Here is a 22,251-nt window from a genome sequence, read left to right as displayed (position 1 = left end):
ATAACTAGCTTGCTTAATCTCCATTCCCAACATTTGACCTGCCTATGAAGAGTACCCAGGTAAGTGATAATTAAGAAATGTAATGGATGTTTGCAATGTCCCCTTAATGTCTGTACTGGAATAGAAACATGGTATGCATCCTCCCTGGCTACTGCCCTCTTTCTCTCCCTGCAGGCTAGAAGGCAGCTCCAGCAAATGCCGTATTCCTGCTCTGGCCAGTCTGAGAACCAGGATGGTGAGGAGAATCTGAACCAGTGCTTCAATTAAACCAGGTGCCTAACAGAACCCAGATCGTATCATTTAGCATCTCCATCATCTTTTGCAAAGAGCAAAATTGATGTACTGCACGACGTGAGTAGTCAGTTTTCCTTTCTTCAATGTTTTCCAGATCATGAATGTTCTTTAATCCAAAACTTCTTCTGTTTGAACTTTGCATATAAACTATTACAAAAATTGTGACTATACGGTTATTGCACAGCATGCAATTGGGGTTGGAACTAGATGATCCTTGAGGTCCCTTCCAACTCAGGCCATTCTATGTTTCTATGATTCTATGCAGTTTTAAAGTATATGTAACTTAATCACGAACATCCCTTGAAAAACTAGTTTAGAGTGGATTGATACACTATATCCTCACTGGTAACTGGGTGTGAGACACGTACTTTAGGCATCACTCCTTCATGATCCATTATTGTGCGCCCAAAAGAGCAGTTATTACCACTCACCCTCTTCTCCTATTTCTGCTGGCAGGCAGCCGCAGCTACTAGCTTTGTACCAGTCCCAGATAAATGCATAGAGACGCATTCAGTTACTGTGACAATTCATTGTTTGAATAGTGTTTTTGCCTCCATGTGGAAGACTAAATGGCAGTGTCCTGAGAGCCAAATTTGGCCTCAGTCTCAGCCAGATCACATTGTAATAGATGACCACAATAATATATGCCTTAGTGTATTTGAGTTTGTCCTGGTTTCAGCTGGGATAGAGTTAATTTTCTTCCTAGTAACTGGTATGGTGCTGTGTTTTCAAATTTGGATGAGAATAATGCTGTTAACATGCCAATGTTTGTTGCTGCAGAGCAGTACTCACACAGAGCCAAGGATGTTCCAGCTCCTGGTGCTGCCCTGCCAGCAAGGAGGCTGGGGGTGCACCAGGAGCTGGGAGGGGACGCAACCAGGACAACTGGCCTGGGCTACCCAAAGGGAAGTCCCACACCATGTGGTGGTGTGCTGAACAATAAGACTGGGGAGGTTGGCCAGTGGGAGGCCACCACTGCTTGAAGTCTGGCTGGGCATCAGTTGGTGGGTGGTGAGCAATTGCATAACTTGCTTTGTATATTCTGTTATCAGTATAATTATTTTCCCTTCCTTTTCTGTCTGATTAAACTCTCTATCTCAATGCATGAGGTTTACTTTTTCTGATTCTCTCCCCCATCACACTGGGGGGGAGTGTGCTAACGGCCATGTGCTGCTTAGCTGCCTGCCAGGTTAAACCACAGCAGAGTTACCTTTGACAAGGTAAGCAGATAAAATCATGGCCAAGTAAATGGAACATGAACAGATAAACTGGAACATGAATGGATACAAATGTAATGGTTATCAATTTCCCAATTCACAAGGTATTAAATATAGCATTTGGGCTTGATCTGTTTACAGGGACGGGCCATTTGCAGAATTTAACTTCCTGAAGTTTAGGGTTGCTTAGATGTGAGGCTTGATACTCTGCTATTACTACTCAAAATCTTCCAAAGACTAAGACAGGGTCCCCATCTCCAGGGAGCTAAAAATCACAGCAAAATTCCTACTGTTTATACAAAATGCTAATGCTAATTTATAAATCTCTCTCTTGTTTCTGTGCCAAACAGCTAATAATGGCACTGAACCTGCTTGAGCTTTCTGACAATGAAGAAAACCAAAAAAACTGCTAAGAACGAAGCTCCTGTTTCCTATGCTAGTGAATTCAAAGACTGTATGTAGGGATTGCCCTCCTCCTTCCATTTCAGCAGCAGGCAACCTCTCCACTACAGCTGGAAGCCTCAAAGCAGCAGCATAAGTAAAACGTCAGCTATTGTGAAAAACAAGTTCCTGGCTTTTGATAATCAGCTGGATTTTCTCTCCGTTTAGCTTGCCCTGCTAGTTAACTGTGAGAATGGCAGTGACACATTTGCAAAAGAACACATGATGTGCATAGTATGATGTGTGAAATAAGATGATAGAGTTACTGAACTTTGATTTAATGCAGACACTGGAATCACTGCCACGCAGGCAGTTTTGAGACGCACAGGTAATACGCACAGTGGGTTTTCAGTCCTCACTGAGAATGAAGAAATCGTGGACACTGGGAAAAAAAAAAAAAGAAATCCTGATCTATCAGAACTAGATACGATAGGTAACTTATATCATACATGCTATTTCTTTAACAAAAGAAACAGAAACTGCTTAGGCCTTCTGCTGGGGCAAGTTTTATTACAAACTATTTCCTACTCCTGTTTCTTAGGACAGAATACTTGTTGTTCTCCCTAAGGAAAAAGGACAAAAGTACTGAAATTTTTGCCTGTGTAGTTGTAAACTGCTGCAAGGAAGGAAATATAGTGTAGTTAAACATTATACAAATCATTTTGGAAACTTTCACTGTAGCCAGTTTTGGGCAAAGTTATAAATGAACTGCTAATGTTTGTTACATGCTGTGCTGTCAGTTATCTGGCAGGCAGGAATGGAAAGCCACACTAAAATTCAGAGGAAGCCAAAATGGGAGATGAGTTACAAACTGAGGATAACAGTCTCAGAGATGGTTGTGAAAGCGATGTGAAGTACCTTGGAGCTAAAAAGTTTATAAAACCATGGCTAAAAGGCATTCAAGAGGCCTCTAAATACATGTTGTCATGATGTGTCTAAACAAAGTATTAGTGTTGGACCTTAAAAAGAACAAAAGTGCTGAAGTTTGGCCTAGAGGCATGGTCAGGCTTGTGAATAGCTGCCTCGGATATTTGGTGGCCTATCCAAAAATGAGACACACTGATATCAGGCCAACAAGTTCCCTAACAACCTCCCCATACTATTCACGGGCATGCATTAGGATCAGCCGAATTCATCTTCCTTTGTTTTGGGCTCTTTTGACCCGTGAGGCAACACTTTGCTGTGCACAGACAGGGTGTATGAGAACTCCTGCACGCCCTCAGAGCTATGTTTCGCTGTTTCGAGTTCAGCACAGACACCCCCCTCTGCCAGAGAAGCCCGCTCCTATCACCCCCGTTCCCTCCGCCACCAGGAGCACCGCTCGCTCCCGTTCCTCTGCTTCGCTTCTCACAGCCTCCCCCTGCAGGGTGGGAAGGCGAGGAGGAGGGAGGGAAGGAGGCGCCCCGCGGGCTGCCCCAGCCGGTGGGCGGCTCCGGGAGGCAGGGGGTGCGCGGCCCGCCCGCCCCGGCTGTATATAGCGGCCGTGCCCGGCGCGGCCCGGCAGGGGCGCACAAAATGGCGGCCGCCAACACGCAGGGCCCGCGGGCGCCCAAGCTGCCGCAGCTGCTGGAGCGGGACCCCTACCTGGCCCCCTTCGAGCAGGACTTCCAGCGCAGGTACCGGGCGGGGGGCGGCGGCTGCCTCCCCTCCCCCTGCTCTGCTCTCCCCTCCCCTTTCCTCCCCTTCCCCTCCCGGCGGCGGGCTGTCGGTGGGCTGTCCCTCCGCCGGGGCGGCCCCGCTCTTTCCGACGGCGACGCCTCCGCTGCGGGCGGGGCCGCCGCTGCCGGGGCCCGCTGAAGCCCCCCAAGCCGGGGCAGGGATCGGGGTTTCAGGCCAGGGCGGGTGGGGAAGGGCAGTGGGGCTGCGGTGGCTGTGAATAAACATCTCCTGAGCCTCTCCTGCTTTCTGAAGCTCCCCTTCCTGCGCGTTTCCGCGATGTGCTGGGTTCACAGGCCCGCGCCTGGCCGAGCAGCCGCAGGTCGCCTCATCCAGCACAGCTGGAAAGGGGACGGGGTGTCCTCACCCCGCAGCTCCCTGCCTGCCCTTCGCTGCTGGGCCTCTCCTAACCCAAACTGTAGGGCTTGCCGGTGGCTGCTGCCCCCAGGGCCTGGGAAGGTGGCAGAGAGGCAAGAGGGAAGTAGAGTTGTTAAACTACATATCTTTCTTTTTTTCCTTACTATATTACAAATCACACCTTAGGCTTACTGTTGCTAGGTGTCCCGTTGGTTTCTGGCAGAGAGCAGTAGCAGCAAGGGTAGGGTCTTGTGAAATGGGATTGAGTAAACTGCTAGGTTGGTTTATCAAGCGTTTTCCTCAAACTAATCTCTTAATGACAGAATAACAGTGTTTTAAACAATGATTTCTGGCATGCTTACAGTACTGTATGCAATGCTGTAAAACACCTAATTCTTTCAGTAGGGTGCCGGGGTGTAGAAAGTAATGAATAGATCTGTTAATAAAAAACATTTATTAAATGATTGGGGAGCCCTAATGCCATCTAAATGTCATGCTGTGGATAGCAGTGTTTGTGTTCCAGGGAATAGTACAGTAGTGCTGAACACTGAGTTTGCAAAACTTTTGTGTACTTGTCATGCAATACCCATCCCAGCTTCCAAGAGCAGTGTCTGAGATCCTGCATGGTGTGGAGCTTTGTGGTCTCTGCGCCAGGCTGAGGAATCCTGATGCCTTCAACTGGTTGTTACGTGAAGGTGTCCCATGTGTCTGTCATTCTTTGCCATGTTTTCTCTGTTTCCTAGCCCCTTCTGAGGTGGGAATTAGAACTGAAAACAGTCCTTGAGTTGCATACTGTATGGATTTAGTACAGTTACATAATGATATGGCACTCATGTAACTAATCCTTCATGTAAAAGCGTGAAGGAAAATAAAACCTGGCAAGCTATCTAGAAGCAGAAATGTATTTACCTTTTGAAGCTCCAAGCATATGTACAAAATGAAGTTGCACATATAATCTGAAAACCTGTTGACAGTATGTTCTTGTGTCTCTAGAAGGATAGGATTTATTTTAGGTAGTGACTTAAATCTTGATCCTGCATTTGTGGGGCATATCATTAAGCAACCCAGTGAATTAATGTGCACCACGTAGTATAGGAAAGGCTATGATAAGGAAGCAAAGAATCTGCTGTGAAGGAGATGTGTGTATTAGCTGATCAACTCTTAGCTGCTTGTCATGGCCTTGTGGTCACAGCTAAGGTGGGAGGACCAGTTCTTACTGTGCGTTGTGACGTTAGCAATTATTCCAGAGTAGGAAAATTGGATGGAAGTGGTACCACTCAACTCCTGAATGGTTAAGTTCCTTATTCCTTCTGATACTACTGGCAGGCCTTCTCTACCTCTGCTGCAGATGACACCACTACCCCTGCCTCCCTAGTAGCATGTCTTTCCACTGGAATAGTTTAAACAACAAAAGTGCAGGCAGTTCGTCAGTTCTCTGCATTGAGTTGTTCCTGACGAAATGGATGAGAGAGAGACGTTGTGCCTGGCACCCTCCAGCACCAAAAGTGTTTTTCTTGCTTGGATGGGGAAGTTTTGAGAAAGGAATAGAACAGATTTGGTCAAATACAATACATATGGGTGCTTTGTGTAGTAGTTTAAATTTCTTAAAGCTTATAATGATGTTGACACATTAAACAAAGTAATTAATCCACAAAATTCCCCCTCAGTCCTGACAGCTAGCACAGTGTGTATAACCTAGAGAAATAAAAAATGGAGATTTTGACAGAGGATTAAGGATGTTTAAGAAACAGGCTTGTTTTTTTTAAACACGTCTGTTGAGATCTTTTTACTATGTTTTGTGCAAACCCCCACAAAAACAGCCCTTCCTTTGCCTAGCTTACTAGCTATGTGTTCTTGTAAAGACTGGAGGGGATATAAAGGATTTGGGCTCTATTTCTGGCTGTGGCATCAGCAAGTTGTTGACTCACCCCTTGGGCAGGAGTCTGCCTGCTGTTTATCCGTAGCATCACATTAGCCTAGATTATTGCTAGTGGAAAATTTCGTAACTTTTTCTGCATGGTCGTTACGAGACACACAGCTAACTTCACTATGACGGCTTATTCTCCCACTTAAAGCGGGGCTATTTCTGGTGTTGCATCACGTTGTGCAAGACCATGTAGAGTTGTGCTGTATCTCTGAGGATGTGTTTCCACAGCCTCCATGGGCAGCCTGTCCCAGTGTTTGGCTATCCTTGCTGTGAAGATTTCTGTCTTAATGCTGTAACTTCCCTTGCTGCATTTCTGTCTGTCTCAGGTCTCTCTTCTGCGTGCTGTGGACAGGAGCCTGGCCCAGCCTTTTCTCCAAGCATTTCCCCTCCCACCTGCCCCTTTGATAGCTGAAGACTGTAAGCAGGCACGTGCCACTCATGCCTCCCCAAGGTTAGCTTTTTCTTCTGTAGTCGGAAGAAGCCAGCTGTCAGGCTCTGCCTATGTGCCATAGATAGTAGAAGCTGGACAAGGAACTAGAAGCTTGCTTTCTACAGAGGCTGAAGTTTGTCCTTGAGCACCCGTGCTTTGCCAGGCTCAAGCCTGTCCTGCTGGAGCTCACATCCACCTCTCCTACCCTGGGCTGTGCCCCATCTTCCCCAGAGAGGTGACTGTACCACATGGCACCGTGCCTAAGGCCCAGATCTTTTGTTGTGCTTTTTTATTTATTGGGCAGAGTGGAGAGGGTGGTACTGAAGGGTACACGGGCTTTAACTTGCATCAGCCTGGATTCTGCACAGTGATGCAGTTATGCTGATTCATTTTGAGAATTGCCAGATTCATGATGAAACAACTCATGATACTGCCTTGAGTTCTGAAAACACTCCTTTTTGGTTTTGAGGGCTGCTTTCTATAATTTCTCTTCAAGTATCCTGATTTAGACAGCTGACTTTGTTTCTCAAGAATTTAAAAACAAAACAAACAACAACAAAAACCAAACTGAATTATTGGACTGGGATACTTAAAGTAACAAAAATAGTCTAATTTTAATGCAACACATCTCTTTCAGATGTCTTGATTTCAACTGTGCCAGTTTAGTGTGTCTGTGTGTATGTTTATTTGTATAAAAATATGTAGTATAATCAGCAGAGCTGCTTAACCATCCCAGGCAAGCTTACCTTAGGAAAAGTACATCTACCTCTGCTCATGTGACTGCTTCTGTACATGATTCCTACACATTTAAAAAAAAAAAAAGCGTATGTTTAGATAAAAAGCACAGGTGTTATGATGTGTCTATTTTTCTTGGGTTGTAGTGGAAGGAATGGGAACATCTTTAATGAGAAGAAAAAATATTTTTACATTATCTGGAGTTGACAGCAAATATTTACATGGATTTTATTTGTGACATTTTAACATGAAGGAAGGATGTTCTTTAAAGAAGGAATGGATGCATAATGTTAATAGCATGCAAGTTTTTAGCCTACTGTCCTTTATCAACTGCATTTTCTTCTGTCTTAATTTGCCATGATTCACCTGGTAAGCAAGGAAGACATCCTACATTTGAAATTAAATCTGTCTAAAGTTCTCAACTGCTACATTGGCTCTTTGAGACTTGAATAAGACTCCATTAACATTAACTTTCTTCATGGTTACTATTAATTACTCTGTTTACTTTTCTGGTAAACAGACCTTTCTATTACTTTGAAATATGTCTTCAGGTATACACTTAAATTCTCTGGCTCCCGCTGTTTGGAAACAGCTCCCTAACACGACTTTAAAGATTGTAGCTGTAGCATTCAAATGATCTTAAGAGATATTTGTAGTTTTCCTGTCCGTTTGGGCACAGAGTTTGTTGCTGAAGGAGATGATGTTTTCTGCTTACATAATGTGTTCTACCTCTGAATTTTTATTTGCTCTGGCAGATGAGTGGAATGAGGCCAGCCATACATGGTACAGCTAGGAGGAGATGTGCATCTTAAATAATTTTGCATATAGCCATTTAGAAGTACTTGCTGCAGAAATGGTCTTGATATTACTAGTCCTTCATTCATGGAGAAGATATGTCATCTGTGTTTGAGAGGGCTTTAAACCCTGATTAGCAGACACTGTCAAAGCTGTCTAACCTGGGTTTGGCTTTGAGTGCTCGATACTACAATCAAAGTTCTCTGCGGTAAAGTCCAATCAAGCCTTGATATTAACTAGCTGTAAGCTGACACTGCTGAATTCTTCCCCTTTCAAGCTGTGTTCTCCCACATTAGTGATCTGCAGCCTCTACATCAGTGATCTGTAGTGTTCCTCAGGTGACCTCATTAAATATTCTTGCTCCCAGGTACTGTGTGCTCTTTCATTCAAATTTTCGTTCAAAAACTCTGTTTATAGGTAGCTCTGCTTGGATGTACTTAAGTTATCTATGAGAGTGATTAAGAAATAAGTAGCTCCAAGGAAAGGGATCCGAATAAAATAAAATACATCTCAGCGTGTAGGACTTCACCACAGCCTTGGGTACTCGTGTAGGTGGGCTTTGCAGTGAACGCAGCTGGCTCAGTCTTACAACAAAGCCATTCTACAAGTGTTGTCCTCCTCGTTTTGCCAGACTTGCAGGCTTCTTTTTGCCTTGACCTAAGAAGGGGGGGGGGGGGGGGGGGAATCTCTCTCAAAACTGTAAACTAACATCCATTTAGTAATGGATTAGAAGTGGATGTTCTCCATGCTCCTCCATTAGAGGCTGATGCTCAAATTGCTGCTGCTTGCCCCAGTATGCGGGCCAGAAATCTCTACCTGACTCAGGACAGGAGGACAGCTAGCAGTCTCCTAATGACTTCAGCCATCAAAGTTGTGGAGTCACATCTATTCTCATCTGAAGACCAGGATCCCTCATGTTCCAAATCTCGGGACATATCAGCATGCATCTATAAAACATGAGTTGTTCTGAAACACTTTGTTTCACAGTCTGGGTGCCTTGATGGGATCTAAGCCCTACCCTAAAGAAGGGCTACTTAAAATATGATTCTAGGACCTTGCTAAGTCATAAGCGTGGAATATGGACTACCATGGATAAATGAGTGACTAGTGGGAAAAACTGGGCTTCTCTTGACGCTTCTCTGGTCATATCTATGCAAATGGTGTTTTGGGGGGAGAAATAGACATCTACAATTCCTCTCTCCTCTGAGTACATGATTTTTAACCCTGAGTTGTGTGGGGTATTTTGTTTGGGGAGGAAAGCAATCCTTTCACTATTTGTAGTGAACCATTCAGCCTTGACCTAAAGACATGCTGTTCAGAAGTTGAAACAAGAATCTAGTTAGAAAAACAACCTAACAAAAACCCCCAAGTGATAGCCTTTGCATAGGGTATCACTGTTCTAAAGTGTTTGACCATCTGTGATATGTCTTCCCACAAGTATTTTGTTAACTCCCAAGTGTTATTTAGGCTAAAGACTTTGTATAATTTAGTATGTATTTTTAGTCTTTTACCTCTTAGAACATAATTGGCTCAATTAAAACCATTAATGCCTGTGGTGTAATTGCATTTTATGGAGTTACGAACTGGTATTAGAAAATGCTGCACATTAGAGTTTTCTGCTGTTACAACGTGCATGCCTTATTATATTTTAGTAGCCCCTGCAACTGCCTCTTTAATCTGCTAACTATATAGTCCTCAGTGAAAGCTTACTTTTTGAATAGTTCAGTTTATAGAGTAAATGAGTAAAAATGTACTACTGCACAGCTTCAGTCTTTATCTTGACTAAAGCTTCGAGAAGGACATTGGTTTGTTCAGCTAGGCAAAACACCTGCCATAGTGCTTGATCAAAGGCATGGGTTGTGGGAGAAAGGGAAGGTCTCATTTCTTTTAAGGTGTTGCTGAGTTTTTCATTAAGACTGGGACATCTACTCAGTGGCTTTAGTAGCTGGATCAATTAACAAGGTATCTGTCAACTGGCTTAGAGGTTTCTGGTGGTGTTCTTAGATACCACCACTCTTTCAATAGGGAAATATTTGCCATTCTCCAGTTTGTATCTATCTACTATCTGATTTCTGCTGCTTTACTATGTTTTTTCATTTTTTCCACTTTCAGAGATGCGTAGTAGTGGGTACTTGAAGAGGTATTGAAAATGAAAAAGCACAGAATTAGTTTCGATACGACTGAGTGGGAAGGCAGCTGTTGGGGTCTAGTAAGTTTGGGAATGATGGCTGAGAAGAGTTACTTGGATGGCATGGTAGTCATGGGTAATGGTGGGAGTGAGGTGGAAATCGGGATAACATACGTTGCTGTCCTTTCTTTTTTCTTCTGGCATCCCATAAGTACAGCAGGCTTCTGTTGAACTACTCGGAATGATTCTAGAGCCCTGTAGAAAACAATATCTGCCAGTTCAATGGGCTATATGCTTCTGCATTACTATCCTCTTTAGAATGGTCTTGTGCATTAGGGTAAACAACCCTGACAAGCTCAGCCAATTGCATAATTGATGGCCTTAACTTTTAAGCCTGTGAGGGGAAGTACCTAAGCACGATGAACATACAGCTGTTTGGAAGCTTGTCTCAAACTAGCTCTCATCTGATGTTATGCAACTTTGCAATGCACTGAAGTTTACTTGCTTTATCTGTTGTAGAAAGCAGTTGAGATGGGCTGAGACTCAAGTGTAATCCAAAAGACTTAGAAGAAATAGTAGCCTAAAACCAGAAGCATCAAAAAGTAGGGCCATTGGATTAATTAGGATTTTAAGAAGTTGGGATGAGCATAAATATGCAATAGCCACATATTTAGATCTTAATGTTATTGGCTAAGACTAGGAGTTGAGATTCCTGAAGGAAATACTAAGATGATGTTAGGAGGATGTTGATGCAATGCATCTTAGACATGGCATTGACATGCTGACACTGAAGTGTTCAGTCTGTACTGGGTGCGCCTTCTCAGGCACTCCTGTGCTATTGACTGCAAAACCAGGCACATACTTGCTGGTGTGATGGCTTCTTGTCCATTCCAGGCTGCATTAGCCAAGCGCAGGGCATGCAGTCAAGGACCCGTTATAAAGTCAAATAAAGACTGAGCTTTGATCTTTTGGAGTTTTAAGCCACTCTGAGGGGTTCCGTTGAGAAACCTGCGCTTCCTGGGGGACTGTTTAAATAGCAGAAAATAATTGAAAAGATCTATGGTTTTTTCTGCAATGATTTGATTCGAACTTTAATAATGCTCTTTCCATAAGGAATGTGAATAGTTTTGGGAATACACTTAGAAGGGAGGAAGTTAGGGAGTGGGGAAAGTGCTAGGTAACTGCTTTGTAGGGTGTGTTTCTTATACTGGTAACTGTCTGTGTGTTTTACGTGTCCTTACTCAACGATCTGCAACCACAGATGGCCAACACAAATCCCGTCTTCACTGGACTTGGTTACCTGAACTTTTCTTTTTTGCACTGGCAATTGCTAGAGTTGGGCAGCCTCCCCCCAGGCTCCAGTTGCTTATGCTGGGTAATAAACTGTTGTGTGCATGGTAGGCTTTCACTCAAGCTGGTAATCTATGCTTTACATAAATGATGCTGCTACTCTGGTATTTGTGGCACTCACGTTTTCCATTGAGAACAGGAGAGATGTATTCATAGCGTTAAATACAGCCTTGGTAGTTTAAGTCTTTGCTCTTAAAACATCCTCTATTTCCAAACAAGAAACCAAAAAATTAAATGTCCTCTGAAGTACTTACACTGGAGATATTGAGACAAAACAGGGAAAATGCTATGCATAACTTGTTTTCTTGTTTTTGGCTAGTTAGGACTAAAAGGAGGCATGGTCCTGATGGTGTGGGGTTTGGCGTCAGTGGATTCTTAATTGGAGACTTGTGTGGGATAGATTCAGGCTCCATAGATTCTTTGTAGATCTACTTAAGGGCAGGATTCATTTGGAGGAAATTAGAGCTTGTAGTCTGTGCTCCAGCTGAAAAGACTCAGATAGTAAGTAAGGTGTGTCTTGGGTCCCTGGAGCTGTACAAGTGAGAACTAAAGTAGCTCTGCTTCCTACCGCAGTGAGACTCTTTCAGCATCCCTATGGTGGCCCTGGGGAAATAGCTATGCAGGCCAATGGACTTGTAGCAAATGTATATCTGGTCATAGTTCTCAACAAAATGTTCAAGTTGTCTATTGTCTTAATAGTTGCTAGGTTTAAAAAAAAAAGGCAGGAAAGATTAGGATATAAGTATTAAATTTTGTTAGCAAGGTAGTTGCCTCTATATATGAATTAAAATTAATTACTCTTTGAAAAGCTGATTGGAGCCCCTGTCAGTTCAGCTACATAGCATTAGCAGGTCTGAGAAAATTGGGTGGGTTCTGAGAATTTGGCCAGAACTTTAAAACAATGGATTATGTGTCCAGGAGTGTAATTACTGTCTCGTTGTTATCGTAAGGAATAGCTTTGCATTGCTGAATACTTCACATTCAAGTATTTATGCGTACATCTTCGCCACTTCTAAATCTAAACTGTGGAGAAGGCATTCCAGAGGACCTTCTTAAACTGACAACCTATCTCATGAAGATACATTTTTCCCTCTGTTCAATTTCAGTGTTTATGTATACACACTTCTTTCTTTCCAGTCTCCCCATTACCCTCTACTTACTCCTGCTATGCCTTCTAATCCTCGCTGCTCCTTCATCTTCTGTCTCTCCACAAAAGGAACTCCTTTCCACTTGTGCAGTGTCAGAGATCTAAAACCTGTCTCGCTGCTGCTTCAGTTTACTTTGTACTTCTGAAGGCTTGCTTCATACAGTTATTCATTAGCTTAAAAAGAAAATAATGTCTTAAGGCAATGTGTCAAGTGAAACAACATCAGGTTTTTGTATTTAAAATGTTTAAAACATGAGTTTTTAGTTTTCCACTGCAAAAAATGTTTTTCTGCTGAAAAAAGTTTTAAGCTGGAATATGGCTTGCCTCTTCTCCAAGTATCTGACAACTTACTTGACACTTTTATAGCACCTTGTGTTAACAAGTTGAAGGCCAGTTACTAGTGATGATTCCTGGCCATGCTACAAAGAATAGGCCTCTGTGCTGATTAGAACAACAAAGTCTGCTTTGCTCATGTTGCTGTCAGAAGCACCTTGCCAATGAATGTTATCTGGACATTATTTACAATTAAAATCTAGTGTAGGCTTTTGATCTACTTTCTCAGAATAGATGTCTGAAGACCTGTCTAATGAGCTAGGTCAACTAGTTTGTTTGAAATATATTTTCACTTATGTGAATATCTTGAAACTGTTTCATTAACCTGGGTATTTCTAATGCTGAATTTGTTTTAGTCTATTACCTTGGTAGAGTTAAAAACAAACAAAAAACCCTAAACCTTACTGACAGTCTCTAACATGCAGCTCTGAATCTGTTGTCTAATATTACTTGCAGGTAGCAGTAGCTCTAATGCTATTTGACACCCTCCTTCTTTCATTTGGGCTGTTGCTCAGACACAGCATCCTTCTGGTTCTCACATCCCTACACTTTTGGTGTGCTGTGTTGCTGGGGTTTGTGCTAGCATGTCTGCCATTGTGCTTAGCATTAGAGAGGATAATTTTGAAGGGAGTTATGAAGTTCCAGTAAGGGCGGACCTACTCTCCCAGGCATTCCCCTACGAGGAGGTTATGCAAAGTTCCAAAAACGTAGCCTAGATCTTCAGAAGTAATTGAGTGATGCTTAGTCATACAAAATGAATTTCTGAGGGCTTTCTTATTTCATAGAACAGAAGATAAGTTTCCACCCTTGTTATGTGAACTGGTCTTGCATTCAGTGAGGGTTTTGCCTCTGTACATTCTGCAGTCCTTCCAGAGGGATGGGAATCCATGTGCTCCTGGTTCCAAGTGATGCAGACAAGGGGAACCAAAGTGAAGATACTGTCCTTTGTGGTAGAAGCAGAAAAGTGAAGAAGGCCTGTTAGAGTAATACACTAGAGCAGTGTGGACTTCAAGTATGTTAGTATTAGTTCAACCTGCTCAAAAAACAACCAAAGAAAAAGAAAATGAACCACCAAAATCCTCCTTTTTGATCAAGAAAAGGTTTATAGGGGTATGGATAAGCTAAAATACAGACTTCATTGATCTTGAAGAGTAGTTAAACACTATTGTGAGGATGTGCAACTTGAAGAGAATTACTATTATTATTATATATATATATATATGTTTTTTTTCTTCTAGGAAATATTTAGGTTCTAATCTTAATTTGCCCTTGTCTTCCAGAGAGGAAGATGGTAGAGGAGAACTAGATAGAATTAGATAGAATCTCTTTGAGAGATTGTATTGGATGATAAGAAGAAAATAACACTTTAGTACTCATCATACTTTTATGAGATTATTACAGTCAGCGTGGGGATTTTTGACAAAGCAATGCATTCCCATCCCACAAATCCATCTGTGCCAACTGTGTGTGGGGCCAGACATCTGTTTTGAGGGTGTTTTTTTGCTTATGGGTCAAAGTAGGCAGGCTGCGTGCATGTGCAGGATGTGTGCCTCCAGGCACTGCCTGTGGTCATATACAAATGCAGCCTCATTGGATCTAAGGTTTTTGGCTGTATGAGCCAAATGCATTTGGTAAGAAGCTTTGGAGAAAAGCAGGAGGGCCAGGGGGAATTGTCTAAAAGACTCCTGTTAAAATCATGCTGTTCAGAAATTGCCCATCTAGAGTGAATTAATTGCATAAACATAGGAGTCTAGCAGCCTTAGGGGGTACCTGACTGTGCTGCAACTGCTATTCCAGAAAAGATAATAGAAGCTTGATAAATTCTGTTGTGTGGGATAGTCTTAAGCAGTTATCATGGATATTGTAGGTTAACATGCCCTGAGATGTTTCTGACTAGGCTAGTAAGTCTTACTGTTTCCATAATCTGATACCTGTTGTCATTGATATCCCTAGTATAAATATTCCGGGTTATATTCCTTTACTGTATTATTTTCCAAGGTTTTTTTTTTTTTGGTATTAAAATATTTCAGTTTTCACGAGTAGATGGTATATGTTTAGTATTTCCAATGGCGTTGGCTCTTTGGATGTATATGTGAGGTTTTAAACGAAGCATAGCGTGTTGGCAAAGGACTATTTCTTTCAATAGAGATCAAATGTATTCTTTATACTTCTCATCGAATCGTAGAATGGCCTGGGTTGAAAAGGACCTTAAAGGTCATCTAGTTTCAACCCCCCTGCTCTGGGCAGGGTTGACAACCACTAGAGCAGGCTGCCCAGAGCGGCATCCAGCCTGGCCTTGAATGCCTCCAGGGATGGGGCATCCACAGCCTCTCTGGGCAGCCTGTGCCAGTGCCTCACCACCCTGGGCTGTGTGATGTCACTTGACCTGCTGTTAACTGTTTCATAGCTTTTCTTAGAATTTTCCACACGCTAAGATATGACTAAGCTCTTAATTTAGAGGGAAAACAAGCTTTTCCTGTTATGTTTGCTGTAGACCTTCCTTAATAGCTTTTGGGGAAAAGGAAGTGTTTTTTGTAAGTTGCACCTATGCACTTAATGTACATGCAGACACCCACCAGCCCTTCTTTGAAGGAGTTTCTAGCTAGCATGTGCACGTATCCAGCCTCCAGTGGGTTCATGGCAAGTTTAACTACGGCTTATGGAGTTCATAGTCTTAATCTATGGCATATTTGATAGGAGCTTTCAAACGAGAGTTCTTTAATACTTGATTTCATAAACATCTGATTTTTTTTTTCAAAATATTGCTGACTTATTTTAATCCTGTTTACAACAATTGGGAAATATTTAAGAAAAAAAATCAGTCTTCTAACAGTGTCTTTTAGATAGCAGTAAACAGACTTTTAATAGTAATGCTATTGCAGTGTAATTTGAATGTGATTATAATGATTAGCTCTTTCAAACAGAAAATTGTAAATGATGCTTGTTAGCATGTGGATTTATTTGCCAAACTTCTTTGGATTTTCTTCATATCATCTAAACATTTTGGACAAAAACCCTCTTTCCTACTTGTTACCCTGAAATAAATAACTAAGTTCGTACAGTTTTAGATGCTGTGTGATTTTGATGGTAGTTGTATGCAGTACTTCCCTCAAAAGTTAAAAATTGTAACTCTGGTGTGATACAGTTTATGAGAGAGGCCTTGGATTGTAGTGTCGGTGTATGAAAGTGTGATGTATGAAATATCTAACTGTCTTCAAATGTTGCTAAGGTAGAATATGGATGAAAAGCTTCAGTTTGTAGAAGGAGAGCTAGACTGAAGGAAACTAGAGATGTTAACTACCAAACCTGATCTATGGAGTAATGATTATATAGAGTGATAATGCCAGGTACTGATGCTATGTGGTGAAACTTACCTGTTACTTGTATATAAATTCCACCTCTCTACCCCCAGAACATGCCATGAAGTAAACGCTGATTATGGTGCAAGCTGTCTCTTCTGGTTTTAAGATTTTATGGAAGAACTACCCTGTTTCAGAAGCAGATCTGAGACTGTTTTAAGGCCAAAGATAAGCCTTTAATTATAATCTAATTTCAAATTGACTTTGTCCTCACAGGTTGGCATGGGGCACCCCCTAAGGTTCCCAGGCAGCATTTGGCTACTCATGCTAACGTTCAGGCTTCTCAAGCCTCAAGTACAAGGCCCGGTAGTGCAGACAGGACCTGTTCATCAGACTTCCCAAGTACAGTGTCTTCTGCGGCCGTCCGAGTACAGTGTTTCAGCAGGTTTCATGTGTGCATTGTTTAAAATTAGAGTACTTATCAGATTTTTTTCTCCAGAGGTTAAGGTAATGCAAGTTACTTGATGAAGTTAATGGCTGCAGAAGACTCAATCTTGAGATCTGATTGTTCAAAAATAGAAAGCAGTACCTTTCATAGTACAGAAGTTAACCTGGTCCTTGACACCTTGACCTGATAGAAACTGTCCGTAGGTTCCATAACTGGTAAAACTAAGTCAGTCTGCATATGGGGATATATGTGTTTCAGCTATACCTTGTGACTTTTGAGAAGAAAGTGGAAGGGTTTACTAGCAGATAAGGTACTGGAATAGACCTAATGAATAAGGTACTGGAATAGACCTAATGATCATTATTACTTCAAAATTTAGCATGTTTGGAAGCTCTTGGGTGGCAGCTACTTTATCACAGCCAGTAAACGAGGAATGTTGTTACTGTACAACAACAATGAGCGGATTAACATTTGTAAGATGTCTCCTGAATAGGATCTACTTTGGATCCTGAAGTTATGGACTAAGTATTATAAAATAACGAGTGATGTCTCTGAGTATGCCTGTCAGCCCTTGTATATTTTGGCTTAGCTATTTACTTCTTTTTTTTTTCTTTTGCTTAACAGCAAATAGAAAACTTTAAATAAAAACAAAACAAGCTTTTTAGTATCAGAAGCAAGACTATCTGAACTTGGGCCTTTTGAATTTCAGATCATGAAACAGTGTGTTTCCTTTCCTAATATTATGTGCCGACATCAAAGTAGGCATCAGACTGAGCATTCAGCAGCAGTCATGGTTGACTTTGAGTGGTTTCCAGCTTAAAATGGAGGTAGCTGCAAATAGCAATTACATCTGTTAAGTGTTGTTGCAGAACACTTTGACCATAATGGCTTATGACACAAGCATCTTCCAGGCCCTATAGAAGTAGGAAACGTTAACTCTGTCAAGACCTGATTCTTCTCCAAAAGTTCCTCTAAACATCTTTTTTTTTGTCCTTACATAGCAGAGATTGGTGTAGTTTGCAAAGTCTAGTCAGTTAACATAATTCAATTGAAATAGTATTTTCTCAAAAATGCTTAGGTCTGTGTTATAGGTTGGATAATCAATGCATTACTTGGCAGCAAAACAACAACAACAAAAAAAGGCAGATATTGAAGTATCTCTCTTAAAGACAGACATTGCCAGCACAACATGCAATATTAGAGAAATGGTTGCACTGTCAGTACAACTTACAGGTGCAAGGGCATGCTTTTTGCAGTTCCAACTGTTGCTGATGCCCTTTCCAACGTAGACAAAACTTGTGATGACAGATTCAGTGGTTTAACTGCATCTTCGCTAAGGACTTTGTCAGCAAAAAAGGTACTGCTTAGCAGTAGCATTTGCTAGTATATCAACAAGCTCTGTTAATGTAAATCTGGTTTTAGAACAATTGTCTTAATATTTTAAAAGATCAGCAACAGCTTATAGGTGTGTTTGCCTAAGTTCTTTCAGTGTGACTGTGATTAATTGAAGTACATGTTTTGATACCACACTTGTGCAACGTGGACTTTATGAAGTAGATTGGACTTTCGTGTATTTGGTTCTACAGGTTACTGTGGGCCATGAATTTCAAGGGTTGCTCTTGGTATCGTTGACTCTGCCACATAGCTCTCAGCACTTGTTGGCTGGTTAAGTAGTTCTAAAAATGGCACTGAGGCTTTGTCACAGTTCTTATTCAGTGCTTGATAAGGTTTGTCCATTCAAGCTACAGCATATAGCCCACTCTAGGGAAAACAACTGAGCAGTGATTTGTGTATTTTTTGGCACTTTCCAAACTAGATTTCATCCTTCTAGTCCTTGCTTGTTCAAAACAACAAATATGTTGAGAAAGTCAGAAATCTTTGTTTTACTGTTCCCTTATTCTGTTTCAGGACTTTTTCTTCATTGTCTTTCCCAGGCCTTGAAGGTTGTCTGCCAGGAACTATAAGAAACCTGGGACTTGTTTGGGGAGAGAAGGTTTTCAGACTCTCTGGAGCCTTTTTTGGCATTCACTCTACCAGTATTTCTTCATGATAGGTGTTGGACAACATGGTGCTTACCATCATGTCTGTTATGGTATTTAATACATTCACAATGCATGTTGTTGAGTTGAACAGGTTGATGATTTAGCCTTTGGGGTTCCATAAATCATGTTCCAGAGTGATGATGACTTCTTGAGAAGAAAGAGGAGAATAAAGATCAGACTATTTATTTTTTTCTGGTTGATTGTTTTTTGTTTGTTTGTTTGTTTGTTTTAGATAGCATTATTCTTTCTGGTATCTCCAATGAGTGCTGCTACTTGGAACAGGATGGTGGGACAGAAATGTGTCAAACAACAGCAGGAAAACTTTAAAGATACTAAAGCAACTTGTTTACCACCTTGATGCAATGATTGAAAGCTGATGCTTGTTTTCTTTTGGCACAGGGAAATGTGTTGTTATTCTGGTAAGATATTTTCCGTGTCTGATGAGCTCCAAACACTGGCTTTAATGTTTTTGATCACAGAACCATAGAATGGTTTGGGTTTGAAGGGACCTTAAAGACCACCCAGTTCCAACCCCCTGCCACGGGCAGGGACACCTCCCACCAGACCAGGTTGCCCAAAGCCCTATCCAGCCTGGCCTTGAACACCTCCAGCGATGGGGCATCCACAGCTTCTCTGGGCAACCTGGTCTCTCAGAGTAAAGAATTTCTTCCTTATATCTGATCTAAACCTACCCTCTTTTAGTTTGAAACCATTCCCCCTTGTCCTTTCAATATAGAATATAGTCCCTGATAAAAAGTCCCTGATAGTAGTGTAAAAATGTGACAATTAGATGAAAGAATAAGGGTTAGGTATTTTTTTGAGGGACCCATAGTTCTGGAAAAGAAAGAAAGAAACAAACAAACCAAAAAAACCTCTATGACAGAAAAGTAGGAATAAGTAATAATCCGTGGCTGCTTGTGTAATGTATTTCACACCTTGTAACAGTGGAACTCATCAAAAAATAATCTTTTTTTTTTTTTTTCCCAAACCGGGTATGCTTTTTGTGTCTGAGGTATTGTGTTCCTGTTTTCCTTAATATCTGAATTTAGAGTTCTACAGTAGTGGCGCTACTGGTTTGACAATGAATACGTGGCTTGTTAGGTGAGAAGTTTTGACTTAAGATTTTCCTTTTTTCTACTGTTTCTATTGATATTTTTTTCATCAAGTGGTCCATTTGTAAACTATGAAATAAATAGTAAGGAAATTGAAGTGATGAGGAAATTGCAGTCTTGGCAGATGAACTTTATTTCATACCACAAAGGTATGAACCCAGGTGGGAAGTATTAACTGAGGGACACGTAGCTGCTTCTGTTCATGCATTGTAGGCTTTGGAGGAAAAATAAAATGAAGCTCTGTGGGATTAAATAGCTCTTACTGAGTAAGCGTCTGTAACTCAGCTGCTTACTAACTGACTGCCAGAGTGTGCAAGGCACCATTTGTGTTGTTTCCACACACACCCCGCCTCTGCTGACCAAGTTTAAAGTAGCCTGTTGGTGAGAACAGTGTGCTCGGTTTCAGTACTTAATTGGTATGTTACATGCTATGAGCACAAGGTTTTAGCTGGCTTTGTTACTTTATTCTTTAGGTATCAAGATCATGAAAATTGAATTTAGGGGCTTAAAAAGATAGGTCTTCCCTCATGCCGATAACCTGTATGATCTTATTTGAACAATGGAGATATTTATTGGACGATCTTTAAATCATCTCCTCAGAAATCATTCAGGTCTTTTGCATTACAGGTTATATGAGTAAGTCTGCTATCTCAAACCTTTTGACTCAGAAGCCTAGGTAGTTGAGGATAAATGTATGATAATATTGCATATACTACCATAAAATTCTCATTTTGTTTTCTCTATGTTTTATAATACAGCCGTGGCAAATTTTGGTGGAAGTCTGTGGGATTTCATGCATGTGCCTACACACACATGCTATTGCAATGTGAATTTGAATTTCTGGGTGGTCAAATAATGGAAAGAAAATGAAAAAGGATGGATGAGGTGAAGGCTAAGATGAATGTGGGAGCAGAGGGAAAATGAACACAGAGTGAAGGTTTTCAGACCACCTCTAGAGACTGACAAAACATGAGGCTTGCATCTCTGTCAGAAAGTTCCTGACTTTGCTGCTGTTTTTCTCTTTTTCCTACTATGAAGAAGTGCATGGTGTGAGTTGTTTGTAGGTGGGTAGGATTTTATTTTTATTTTTTTAAATAATAGAGTGGTTATAAGATGATTGGAACAAACAGGTTGTAATTGCAACGTGGAGTGTTACTTCTCATGATAGTTATTGCAGTGACATGGTAATTGCAGATCACACACAACTCTCAGTAACATTTGTAATGGAGTATTGCTTCTCCTGGCTGGTTCCTTTGTGCTCTGCTCTGTTAGCTGATGAGAGCTGGTCAAATTCAGGGAACTTAAGAAATTGCATCATTGTATCATCTATATGTGAGTAAGATAACTATAAACCTTCAGGTAGAATAATGGTGTATTTCAGTGTCACTTCAGTAATTCTTACTGTTCTGATATCCTGACTAGATATTGCTAAGAAATGTTTGTTAGTAGGTGGAATTGCTTAACTGCTTTTTGTCAAATTCCTGGAAATACTGCTGACAAATTCTGCAAGAACAGTTTCAGCATTATTCGTGGTGAAACGTGTATTGAATATGCTCATGTCAGTACTCTAGACATTTCCCATAACTGGTGGCATTCAGTATACCTTACAAATAAGTCTTTTTTTTTTCAATAATCATGGGATTTTTGTATTGTCAAAATATTTTTTTTTAGTTAACTGAAAGTTAACTAAACTTACGGAAAGGTAAAATTTGTAAACTTTTAAACGTGTTTTCAGGTCTTGACAATATTCTGCATTGCATCTTCTATTTGCTATTTCCATTTGTTGTTTCATTCATACTGCTGTCACTATTTTTAATTTTGCTTACAAACACTACTTAGTTGTGTACTTCTTAGACAGGGAGCAATCTGTAGTGTGCATTTGGGGTGTCCAAACCAGAATTTCATATTCTCTGGGGGATCTCAGGACTCTAAGGCTCCTAATAATTTTTTCTTTTGCTCTGAAGTGCAGCATTTGATTAGCCCACAAGGTGCTGGAAGGAAGTTCCTTCCAGAACATTTATTTTTACCTTACTCCTTCTTTGTAATCAGACTTAGATGATGATTAAAGGCCTACATATTTGGTAGTAAGCTAGGAACGAATTTTTCTGCATGGTTTCTTTTAATCTTTAACACTTATGGTGCATCTGGATTGTATCTTAAACTTCCAAAACAAGAGTATTTCTGGAAGAAAATGTACCTTGTAATCATATCATTGTTGTAACTCGTACTATTTCAGTGTTGTTAAAATATATGAATTGGAACATACTGCATAACACTAAAACTTGGAGTTTCCATGAGTGCTGTTGGGGATGAGGCAGTAAGAGGATGTGGTCACTGTGCATGGAGGTGGTGGGATGGGACCTTCCAATTTCTACGGGAGACTACAAACCCAAAATAAAACTGCAAGCAACTGTATAATGTGGCAGCACTGGTCTGCAAAGTTTTTAATGGAATAAGGTGATTTTGGCTATTCATCTGTGTCCAGGGGATGAGCTCATGGATTTGATATGGGCACTGTGCGTGGTGACATTTTATTTGGA

At 41.2% G+C, this 22,251-nt stretch overlaps 1 protein-coding gene across 5 annotated transcripts in view; it reads left to right on the top strand.

The window, feature by feature from the left end:
• The first annotated feature begins 202 nt into the window (after positions 1–202).
• Positions 203–22,251, top strand: part of GBE1 (1,4-alpha-glucan branching enzyme 1) — a 179,519-nt gene continuing 157,470 nt past the window's right edge. For 2 of the 5 annotated variants that reach the window (XM_067001374.1, XM_067001371.1), the window contains exon 1: positions 3,397–3,568. In XM_067001374.1, the coding sequence (XP_066857475.1) occupies positions 3,468–3,568 (101 nt within the window). In that variant the 5' untranslated portion in view covers positions 3,397–3,467. Of the gene's footprint in view, positions 352–3,393; positions 3,569–22,251 lie in introns of those variants that run through there. The other 3 variants (XM_067001379.1, XM_067001383.1, XM_048080859.2) reach the window with 3 other exon arrangements.

Source organism: Anser cygnoides, chromosome 1 (assembly GCF_040182565.1).
Source record: "Anser cygnoides isolate HZ-2024a breed goose chromosome 1, Taihu_goose_T2T_genome, whole genome shotgun sequence".
NCBI lineage: Eukaryota > Metazoa > Chordata > Aves > Anseriformes > Anatidae > Anser > Anser cygnoides.
The sequence above is the reverse complement of the archived record's forward strand: the minus strand, read 5'-3'. Positions and strand labels throughout refer to the sequence as shown.